This window comes from Martes martes, assembly GCF_963455335.1.
Source record: "Martes martes genome assembly, chromosome: 3".
Lineage (NCBI taxonomy): Eukaryota > Metazoa > Chordata > Mammalia > Carnivora > Mustelidae > Martes > Martes martes.
In genome coordinates this window covers 131,504,606-131,516,831 of record NC_137890.1, presented here as the reverse complement: position 1 = coordinate 131,516,831, position 12,226 = coordinate 131,504,606, and the positions used below count along the sequence as shown (strand labels likewise).

The following is a 12,226-nucleotide window of genomic DNA, read 5'->3' as shown; positions in this document are numbered from 1 at the left end:
TCCTCTTGAGAAAATGTCAGGAGATTTCGGCTCTGCACCACACCATTCACCCACTCAAGAGCTTCCCATTATGTTCATCTTGCCTACTGACACAGCATTAGTAATTATAACTGAATCCAACTTTCAGCCTCTGGTGTGGTCCAGCTCGGCAGCGGTCTTTGCAAGGCTTTATATTCCTTTCAAGCCAGACAAGATGATGAATTAAATTTGGAAAAAGGTAAGAATCATTTTCTAATAGTTTGATTGCCTTACCATGTTGAGATCTTTTACTTGAATAAAATTCCTGTTTTGTTACAACAGTCTTACAAGTTACTACAACATCAAATCATCTCAGGTTTATAATCACCCTTTTTGAGAAATAAAGATAAGGCACACAAGAAATAAAAGTCACATAATGAAAATAGCTAACATTTAGTTTGTGTTTACTCAGTGCCAGACATCGCTGTAAGCACATTGTCCCATTTAATGTTCTTGATAGCCCTTTGAGGTAGGTATTATTGTTTATTCCCATTTTCTTGTTAAGAGACTGAGGCATGGAAAGGTTAAGTACTTTGGCTGAAGTTACAGGAAGTGATAGCATAGGCTTTGAACTCAGAAACCCAGAGTCATGCTTCTTATGACAGCACTAACTGGGGAAGAGTGTCAGTAATGGAAAGTTATTACAAAGGTAGCCCCACCTTTTTCTTTTCAGAAAGGTAAACACACAGTAATGTGAAATGATTTCGTCTCATGGCTTAGGGTAAGCATGAGTTCTAGATGCCGGGTCAGAGAACTTCCAACTTAATGTTTCTCCCACTTGCCTCTCAGAAAAGTGGTTTATGGCCAATCTAGGAAATGACCCCCTTCTCTGTGTCAAAGATTTTTGTTGAACATGGAAAGGTGTGCTGTCATGGGTTATCCTCAACATTAAATAAGAAAAAGTCACTAGCCTCAGCTTTCTTTTTTTTTTTTTTTAATATTTTTATTTATTTATTTGACACAGAGAGAGAGATCACAAGTAGGCAGAGAGGCAGGCAGAGAGAGGGGGGAAGCAGGCTCCCTGCTGAGCAGAGAGCCCGATGTGGGGTTCGATCCCAGGACCCCAAGATCACGACCTGAGCCGAAGGCAGAGGCTTAACCCACTGAGCCACCCAGACGCCCCTAGCCTCAACTTTGTTTGTGTGTCCAATTAGCAACCATATTTGGATGTTAAAGCTAAGGCAGAGATCCAGAAATGAAAAGGTGAGTGAGAAAGAGTTGTGTTGTAGTAGAGAGTTTATTACCTACAAGCAGGAAGTGGCGCCCAGAACCAACAGGAAGTCATGATGGATTTTGCAGTCACACAACAGAGACACCACGTACTTGCTATTGGTTAATGGGTGCTTCCTTTTCAGATTGCCAGCCAGATTTCTTCCAGGAACTACTTTTCCTTCTAGGTCAGAAATTTAAAAAAGATAAGAAAAAGGGAAATAAAGAGTAGACCCTCTCCTCCCTTCATCTTAAATCAACATCGCCTTTATTTAAAAGTTGAAAGTGTTCTGGAAGTCGCTTTGTTCCTCATCATGTCATCTTAGGGTTACCTACAGCAGTAGGAAATGCTGTATTCCTACTTCCTGTGTGAATAAAAAACACATTTCCCAGATGCCACCTAGATTCCAGGGCCTGGGTTTGAGTCACATAGTCACACAATAAATTGATTCTCTTCCTTGCCTTCAGTTCTGTTGGCAGCAAAGTCTACTTATACTTTATATCATAAGTGGGTTCCTTAAGTAAACAAAACCATTGGAGGTTTGGGGAAACTGGCAACAAAATTTTAAATTATTTGTTTGAATTTCTGTTAGCAGACTGTGTCAATATGCTGACCTGAGATCTGCTGGCCTGACAGAACTCAGTGGAGGTAGAACTTAGGCTGAGAATGATCTCCTATAAGAAAAGTGATTTATGAGTGAGCTGGGAAGGAAGGGGGGTGGACAGTCCTTTGCCTAAGAAAGAAAATAACTGGGGAAGAGAATGAACGAAAGATAGACTGAAAAGTTACCTCAGAAGGATGCTCAAGGTAAAGGAGCTCTTAGATCCTGAAGGAAGATGATGTTTCAGCTTTGATGTATAGTCAGCAGCCAGAGGGGAAGGGCTCTTTCTCCCAAGAGAGGGTCTTAGCCAGAGGATTTGAGGCACCAGGTTAAGCTTTAGGGTTACTAAGATCAGAATAGTGTTTTTTTTAAAAAAGAAAGAGAATTAGAGAAGGGCCATGTGCTTCTTAGCAATTCTGTGTCTTTGATTCATTGCTTTAAAAAGTATTGTCTTCAAATTGATATTTTATTAAAGTAATCTACATTGCTGAATGAGGGGGTGTCATGTTTCTGTGCAAAGCTGTGAGTTGAAACTTGGACTATAAAACTGGCTCATGTAGTGGAGAGAAGCTGTCGTGATCTAAAGAAAAGTCTGGTAGCTGAGACAAACCTTATAGTCACCCATACCAGACTCTCTCAGTCACCAACATGAGAAACCCTTAAAACACCGACACAGAGAAAGAGTTTGATGACAGGCCATAGGCCGTATCCAGAGTAAGCCATCCAGCACAAGAAGGATGTGGGACCCAACGTGATTCTGTTCTTTTTTTTTTTTTTTTTTTTGAAAGGAGAGAGATCACAAGTAGGCAGAGAGGCAGGCAGAGAGAGGGGGGGAAGCAGGCTCCCCACTGAGCAGAGAGCCGATGTGGGGCTCGATCCCAGGACCCTGGGACCATGACCTGAGCCGAAGGCAGAGGCTTTAAACCACTGAGCCACCCAGGTGCCCCCGTGATTCTGTTCTTAATGAAACTACCTTATGGCATAATTTGGTTGCCCATTACCTTATTCTTTTTAAATATTCTCTGCATTATGCCTGCTTCATACAGAGGTGTTCAATAAATTTTGCTTCATCTGAATCACGTGCAGAAAATGATGCTCCCAAGTAACTCCTTGAAAGCAGAATCTCCTTCCAATTGTCTTACCCACTGGGTCTGGGCGTGTGCTTAAATGGCTGAGCGCCGTTTGTCTAACTAAATGTGCATTTTCACAGGCGACATTGTGACTATATACAGGAAACAAGACGAAGGATGGTGGTTTGGTTCTCTGAATGGAAAAAAGGGCCATTTTCCTGCCGCTTACGTGGAGGAGCTCCCTTGAAACACTGGGAACCGCGCTGCCCAGACATCAGACAAGATTCTGAACACACTGCCTTCCTCGGTCAGCCATCCAGGGCCGTGCAAATAAAGACAAATGCTGTCATCTTTACAAATGGAGAACGGAGTCTTACCTGTGTGTCACCGCACGTTGTACTCTTGCTTATTTGCTTGAAACAGAGTGAGAAGATGGAGAGCAGAGGGAGGTGGGAAGGAGCTTGGCAGCAACTAGAGTTTTCAAATCCCAAGAGACCCTAGAGATGCCCCAACACAGGAAGAGAGACGGAGCTCAGATGGTTCAGCCATTTGCCTGAACGCACGCAGTTTTCTGGTAGCACCACAGAGATAAGGACTCAGGTGTCCTTTTTGTCTGGGTTATGTGGCAACAGGCCAGAGTAAGCCTGTGAGGGGTCAAGCAGGGGCTGGGGGGCAAGGAAGAACAGATTAAGAAAGAGATGAAGAGCTCGGCAGAGCCTGGCAGGTCAGACCCCAGGGAGGGAGACCCAGGTTAGGAGAGGGTAGAATAGAGAATTGGGAGCTGAGGCCAAGAGGGAGGGTGATAGAGAAGAGAGGTCTGGCTCCTAGGCAGAGGAAGTCAGTGTAGACAGAATGGAGTTCCATCCTCAGCCAGCAAGCTTCGGAGGCAGTGGCTTCTTAGATACCCCCTGTGCACACCCATAACGGCTCTTAGAAGCGAGGTCAGGTGTGAGCCAGAGAGGGCTCGGGATCTGAGAGCAAGAGCGAAGTGGATAGGAAACAGGAAGGAGACAGTGCCCGAAATCTCTTGCCTCCTTGTCCTTTTGGAAACTTCATGTACCAATTTAGAGATAAGAAATTTGCACTTCCCAAGTAGGTCATTATGAAAGGAACACCCTAAGCAGCTCCTTAGTGAAAGGAACCTTAAATGCTAATGAGTCTCTGTGGATAGAAAGTTCTAGAAACCAACATTTACTGTTAAAATGGAATATTTGCTGCTTCCCCAGATGCCCTTTAATGGGAAAAGATTGGGGCTGAGAGAGGGTAGGCCACAAATTTTACCCAAGGGGAACATTTTAGAATAGAGAGAAGTGGTACTGTAGCATCTTTTAGAAAATGACCTAAATCAGCCTGGAGATCACACTCTCCTGAATGGAGGGTTATAGTGTTGATAGAAGCATCCAGACTTGTTTACTCTTGTTCCAAATAGCGTGACATTAGAGTAATTAAAATCCATTTCATTACTCTAGTGCCACCTACCTCTTCTTTTTAAATTTATTAAATTTCACACTTTCAAAAAGGAATTTTCCAAACCTAGGTACGTATATTTTTCATACTCTGCACCATTTCACTCCTACAGCAGGATGTAACGAACAGATAGAAATATTTATAGATGTAGATACCAGACCTGAAGGAGCTCCAGTAAAAGTTGTTATGTGAGACATAACTTACAACCTAGAAGAACAGATCAGAAGTTTTAATGTCATCCTTAATGGCGTACTAATGAAGACTTTCTACATGTAGAACGTTGGCTGAATAATAGGCCATTAGACCATGAACAGAAAATTGGAATTTATATTTCCTCTTCATCTTCCTTCTTTCCATTAAGCCCTGATGTATAAAAAATTGCGTAGCAATTGACTGCAGCCTACGACGGATCATTTGTGTAGAAAAAGTGATGTTAATGGTGGCTGGGCCTGGAAACTCACTGGAAGTTATTTTCAAAGAAAGATGCTCCTCTACCTTTGTAAATCTGTTTTACTTTGTGAAAACATAAATGATTTTCCTGTTTTGTAACATTGCTGCAAATTCCTTTTGCATCTGTGACATACAAATTTTAACGTTCAAGAAAATACTATCGTCAAACTATACATATAAATATAGTTGGGTAGCACAGACTTGTTGAGTATCTTTTTATTAGGGCAAGAACTTTCTGATTGGACAGGTGGGAATGGTATCCCTTACATTAAGATGAAAATTAAATGTATATTGCAAAGATTATTGATATATATAATTCTTCCATACAGAATAAAATAATTTTTAATATTCATACTTTAAACTCTTAATTAGGCTTTCATAATGACATTCCACTGTGCAGTTTCATATGTCAGGAAGTTTTTAGCAACATCAACAGCCTGAAATATAAGCAGTCTCTACTGCTTTGATTCTAATGCACTTTTCTTGTTCTAATTCAGGCTGATTACCCACCAGAGCCAGATTTTCACTGAAGACATCAGAAGACATTATTCTACTTTATCTTCTCTCTAATAGAATGCAAGCTTATATATCTATCATACTATCAACCAGAAAGATCTATTAATTTCATTCTTTTTGCATTTTCAATTACCCATAATAATTAACATTTATAATGACAAAAAGCACTTTAATCACTTAAAGTGTCTTCTGATCTATCAAAAAGTAATATAATACCCAGTTTGGGGTAAAGTCAATTTTATTGCATAGTATTATAAGGCTTTAACTGATAAGTAATTTGAGTATAGTGTAACTTTGTTCTTCCCTCCAAAAAGCCCAAAGTCTTATGGCCTTGGTGGGTAATCCACCTGAATTAGAACAAGAAAAGTGCATTAGAATCAAATAACATGTCCTATTGTCCTTTGCAATGTTACACAGGAAGAGTGGATAACCCAGGGAAAATAGGTTTCGAGGCGGGACAGAGGGCAAGATAGGTGGTACTGGGACTTGGACCAGGGTTGGGGACAGGGTGGAGAAGAGCAGGAACCTTTTGCAGAGGGAGTGCAGCTACAAGGATAGAACTACATGGATAGTGTCAGGGATTCCCGTATGCTGTGATCCAGAGTGAGAGCCTCCCACTAGGCAGCACTGGGGGATGAGAAATCACCAAGTCAGAGAATCCAGGCTGTGCTTATGCAAATACAAGCTCAGTTTGGGGAAACTAAGGGAGGACATGTGGGTGCCTCCTGCTGGGAAAATCTGCCCAAGGAGGAGAGTCCAGTAGCCACTCACCTGCAGGGTCATGGGAATGGGAGGAGAGCAGCTTTGGCCTCAAGTTGGAGTAAGTAGACGTGCCCAGAATTAAACAGTGAAACACTCTCCAAGGAAGTGTGGGATAAGGAGAAGCCGACCTGGGAGAGGAAGCAAACTAAACTGGCTAGAGAAAGACCTTGTCTCCACAGCCGAGGACTTATGATGGAGATCTGGGGACACAAAGGGAGTCACACCTGAGAGTGCCTAGAAGGGACTGGGGCCTGCCTTGCCAAGTATTTGCCATTTGCCCTGGCAAATGTGTTGCTGATCTCAGTTTCAGCTGGCTTGTAACTTCAGTTTTTTGGTCGCTGGGGCAGATGGCTCAGTGCTTACCCCAGAGATTCCCCAAGGGTAGTAGTGGTAGAACCAGCAGCACTGATGTAATCTTGGATTAAGTTAGAAATGCACATTTTCGGGTGCCTGCGTGGCTCAGTGGGTTAAAGCCTCTGCCTTCGGCTCAGGTCATGATCTCAGGGTCCTGGGATCGAGCCCTGCATCGGGCTCTCTGCTCAGCAGGGAGCCTGCTTCCTCCTCTCTCTCTGCCTGCCTCTCTGCCTACTTGGGATCTCTGTCTGTCAAATAAATAAATAAAATCTTAAAAAAAGAAAAGAAAAGAAAAGAAATGCACATTTTCAGCTCCCACTTCACACTGGTCAAAACTCCAGCCATCTGTGGTTTAGCAGGTGCTCCTGGTGATTGTAATGCAAGTTTAAGTTTGAGAACAACTGCTTACTTGAAAGAATCCTGATACTAGTGTCTAAACTACAGCAGAAACCCCAGGGAAGGAGCACGGTTGAAGGAGAAATATATACAAGGAGTCAGGTCTAAAAAAGAAATACCCACTCCTTTGATCCTGCAAGTTTTTTAAAGATGAGTGGTATGGGGGACTTTGTTGAAGAAGTCTTTCTCTCTTGTGGGGGCTGCTCTATCCAGGGGCCCCCTTTCCTCTTCTTTCTCATATTCACCCTTGGCCCAGAGAAGAAGGAACACTCTGGACTACATTATACTCTCTCAAAAGAGACTCTTCTCTTTCTCAGCCACTTACTTGATAATCTCATTGGCAAGGAAAGCATGGGATGGATCATCTCTTGATACTGGAGAACGAGAAGCAAACAGCTTTCCCCTCTCAGTCCATTCCTCTGTGCTCCCTACTCCACCAACCAGGGTGTGGAAGTGGATAATCTTCCTTCTGACTTGTGATGGGAAGGTCAATGCTAGCCTCACATGACGCCATTGAGGCCCATGTCTTTCACCTCATTTGCTCATCTTGCAGGCATTTTATCATCTCACGTCATCACCAGAAGGTGTACAATACAGTAAGATATTTTCAGAGAGAAAGACCATAACTTTTATTCACATACCTTTTATTATGGTATGTTGTTAAAATTGTTTAATTTTATTATTAATTATTTTGTTAATCTCTTCCTGTGCCTAATTTATAAATGAATCTTTCTCATGGGTATGGTGTATATCGGGGTCAGTACTAGCTACAGTTTCAGCATCCTCTGGGGGTCTTGGAGCAGATCCCCATGGATAAGTGGGTGACTACTACATTCTGTCGGTCAAAATGAATAATATTGTTACAGACATTCATGAACAAATTTGGGAAGGGGGAATGCATTTCTTTTGGGTAGATACCTAGAAGTAGAATTGTTAACTGCATATTTAACTTTTATCCTCCTGTGTATTTAACTTTAAAAACAATCCTACAAGTTGTTTTCCAAGGTAGTGATGTTATTTTGCATTTCCACCAGGAATGTATGAGAATTCCAGATGCTGCGTAGCCTTGTCTGTACTTGATATTATCAGTCTTTTACATTGTAGCCATTCTAGCAGGTGTATTTTAATTTCACTACAGTTCTAATTCATATTTCCCTAGTGACTAATGATGCTGATCATCTTCCCACGTGCCTGTTGACTATAAATTCACCATTCTCATCCAATTCACTAGCAGATCTTCATGAATAAACATTTCCCAGGTTGTTGCTTGCCTTTGGAATGGTTGTTGCTTACCCATATATAAACTTGCCAGTTTATATATGGTTTCTGTGGGGCAGAATAGCCCAGGATTCTCACATCACCCTTGTAAAGGGGAGGGTCTTTCAACTAGATTTGGAAGGGTAAATAGAACTTACTATACAGAGTGGTTGGAACATTAAAGATCTATCACTTAAATACTAGGTCTTAAAGACAACAAGTCCTTTTCCTCAAAGAGCCCTCAGTCTCACTTTTGTAAGGGCAACAGACCAGTTAACAAACACAATACACTGTGATAGATTCTATAATAGGGCTACATCAAAAGGAGTATGAGAACATTGAGGAGAGGCATTAATCAGGATGAGGAGGTTGGGGAAAGTCAGCTGAGGAGCACACAGGCAAAGGAGGAAGGTGGGGTGAACCACCAGAAGTTGGGACAGAAGGCGCTGTACGTCACCACTGGAAAATACACATGTACAATATTTATCATGCACTAGGCCACAGAGCAAGCCTCTAGAATTATATGGAAATTATTAGAAAAGGATAATTTAAAAGCCATCTGCATTTAGGGAGCACATACATAGGTATGCCTGCATACACTTAAGCACATGGATGTGTGTGCACACACACGCATGCATGAACATCTAAATAGCCCATGGTCAACGAAGAAATCTTAATGGAAATTAGAAAATATTAAAAATAAAAAATAAGAAAGCTACTACATACTAAAACCTGTAGTTCTAGGAAAGCAGCTTAAAAATGCTATAGGGAGGGGCGCCTGGGTGGGTTAAAGTGGGTTAAAGCCTCTGCCTTCGGCTCGGGTCATGATCCCAGGGTCCTGGGATGGAGCCCCGCATCGGGCTCTCTGCTCAGCAGGGAGCCTGCTTCCCTCTCTCTCTCTGCCTGCCTCTCTGTCTGCTTGTGACCTCTGTCTGTTAAATAAATAAATAAAATCTTTAAAAAAATGCTATAGGGAAAAGTAAAAAGGCTAAAATTAATGAACTAAACATCCTAATTATGGATTTATAAAAACAACAGCCAAATCAACCCAAAGAAAGAAAAATAACAAGGAAAAAAAGAGCAAAAGTTCATGAAACATAAAGCAAAATAAATATCGAACAAAGCTACCTGTTAGTCCTTTGAAAGGATTAATAAGTTGAGCAAACCTCTGCAAGAGTAAGAGAAAAAAGCATAAATATGTTTTTTATAAGGAAAAAGTGGACATACTATAACCACAGCAGATATCTAAAAGCTAAAATTATATATTATTAACAACTTTAAACCAATTAATTTGCAAACAAAGCCAGCCCAAAAGAAAAATTTCTCAAAAAACATGCATTATCAAAACTCATTAAAAAAATAGAATAAGTCAATAATTTAATTACCATTAAAGAAATTCAATGAGTAGTTTAAAAACTTCCTACAAAGAAAACACAAGCTCAGGGAGTTTTATAGGTGAGTTCAAAAATAGTTAATCCCATTGAGACTTTTACAGGAAATAGAAAAAAAGGAACACCCGAACTATTTTTAAGGGTCTAGGACCTAGGATAAGCTTGATGCCAAAACCAAGGTTAATATACAAAGAAAAATGATAAGCCAATCTCATTTATGGCTATAGATATAAAAATTTAAAATAGAATATCCACAAAATCCAACACTATTAAAAAAAAAAAAGATTACATATCATGGCTAAGTTGGATTTATTCCAGGAAGGCAGTGTTGATTCAACATTTTTTCAACAATCTATTGATAGAAATCACCATGTTGACAGATTAAAGATGACAATCTATATAGATGCAGAAAAAACATGATAATATTCACAAACGTTCATGGTAATTATTTTTGATTCACTGAGAATAGAAGCAAACCTCCTTGGCCCGATCAACAGAAAAGAAACTGGCAAGTTTGGGTAACTACACATGGTACAGTATGGCTGATGTTCAAAGACTTTAGATGGCGTGCTTAAGATCATGCACCATAGATGAGAACACATCTTAATTCTCGGATTTTTTCCACAATACCATTCTGATGCTTGAAAACAAAACTTTCCACAAAACAATTTAGAGTATTTAAGATTTACCATTATATCACATTCATTTGAATCTCAAATATTTCCTCTTTCCAATTAAAGACCTTTTCCTCAGCTGCTTCCAGCTAGCTGCTGAGAGAAAGGGATAACATGTCTAAACTCTAAACATTGTTCATGTCGTACCACATCGTACATTTTTATACTTCTCACCAGGATATATTTACAATACCAAGAAAGGAACTGATTTTAAATAGCTTATATTTCCTCTAGTTTACTTAAAAAGTGGACTCTATTTCTACTTAGATCAAACCCTTATCTTTATTCAGAAAGAATCTTATTCTTTATTAGCTTGTCATTAAGTCAAGAATTGACTGCAGTGGGGTGCCTGGGTGGTGTGGTCAGTTAAGTGACTGACTTTTGATTTTGGCTCAGGTCATGATCCCAGGGTCCTGGGATACAGCCCTACATCAGGCTCCCTGCTCAGCAAGGACCCTGCTTCTCCCTCTCCTGCTCCCCCTGTTTGTGCTCTGTCTCTCTCTGTCAAATAAATAAATAAAATCTTTAAAAAAATAAAAAGAAATATTAAAGGGGACCCTGAGTACAAAGGAGAGACCAAAAATGATGAAGACAAGAAAAAGGACATGAAAAACATATGCATGAGTAGCTCACAACCTGAGCCAAAGGCGGGCACCTAACCAACCGAGCCACCCAGGTGCCCCATCTCTCTCTCCTTCCCTCTGCCGCTCTCCACACTTGCCCACTCACTCTCTCTCTCTCTCTCTCTCTCTCAAATAAGTAAATAAATCTTAAATTGAAAAAAAAAAAAATTCCCAGTAGGGCCATCTTTACCATCTAAAAATGGCTGAACATAGTGGCAACACGTGCAGGTATTGTTGAATACAACAGAACTAAATGTCTTTGTACAGAAATTTTCTGAGTTGGAAGAGAAGCAACACTTTGTAATCTTTCTTAGCTGGGAAATTGAAAGTTTTAATCCATTAGAACATTTTAACATATTTTGTGCCAATTCTTTTTTTTTTTAACTTAAACAATTTAGTGATTGAGTTTAATTTTTAAAGATCTCATTTTTCATTTGATTACAAAGTGTGGACTAGATTAGTCTACTGCATTTGGGTTCCATTTTAATCAGCGTAGCTACTCATGCATATATTTTTCATTAAGGAAAATCTCTTCTCTTTGTACCTTGTGTATTATTTCCATATCAGGAAGATTTTAAATGGTTAAAATTATTTTAGTTTTGAAATATACCTTCCTAAATATAGTGTATAAAAAACAGCAAACTTAATGAAATAGTTTGCCTTTCATGTGTATTTTTATTCAAAGTGAAATTTTCATAATGTATCAACTTTATAATTTAAGCTAATGTGTTAACGTCAGTTCCAGAATATTCCTCGGTTGGCACATAGTGACCCTCAAAAATTGAAGTCTTTATATTTGAACAGATAAAGACTCGTACATAAGTCAACAGCCCTCCATCTGGCATTTCCATAAAGACCTGGAGTGATGACTGCAGTCTACAGGCCGAGAAACTGCTCTTAACGAGCCATCCAGCCCCAAAAGGCCAGGTACTCTGCTCATTGTTTCCCCGAGATCTGAAGCTGTTTTATCATCTTAGTGAAGCCATTTCCTAAAGATCCAGACAAAACGTATTCCCTTACTTTCAAGATAGTTTACCTTTTTTTCTCTTAATCATTGTACTTCTACAGAAACACAAAGACTAAGTTATATTATTGAAGTTCAAGTTTGTCTAGAATCTTTGTTAAGAAATTTATCTTCACATATTTCCCTACACTATAGCACAGAAATGCATGAGGTGTCGTCCAGGTAAAGCTCATGGACTAGGTGCCAGATTGCCACCTAGGTTTGAATTCCAGTTCTAATGCTTACCATCTGTGGGACTTGAAGTTACTTAAACTCTCAGTACCTTGGATTCCTTATCTGTAGAACAAGGTTATGCATAGTATCCACCTCACAGACTGATGAGGAAATATAAATGTGTAGATATATGTGAAGGGCTTATAAGAGTAATGGAGACATAAAAGTTTTTTAAAAGTAATACCATTGCTATAAGGTGG

The 12,226-nt window shown here is 40.0% G+C and overlaps 1 protein-coding gene across 3 annotated transcripts in view; it reads left to right on the top strand.

Moving 5' to 3' along the window:
• NOSTRIN (nitric oxide synthase trafficking) overlaps positions 1-5,167 on the top strand; it is a 57,308-nt gene extending 52,141 nt beyond the window's left edge. For all 3 annotated transcript variants that reach the window (XM_080799325.1, XM_080799326.1, XM_080799327.1), the window contains 2 exons: positions 128-217; positions 3,040-5,167. In XM_080799325.1, coding sequence (XP_080655451.1) covers positions 128-217; positions 3,040-3,146 — 197 coding nt within the window. In that variant the 3' untranslated portion in view covers positions 3,147-5,167. The remainder of the gene's footprint in view (positions 1-127; positions 218-3,039) is intronic.
• The last annotated feature ends 7,059 nt before the right edge of the window (positions 5,168-12,226 follow it).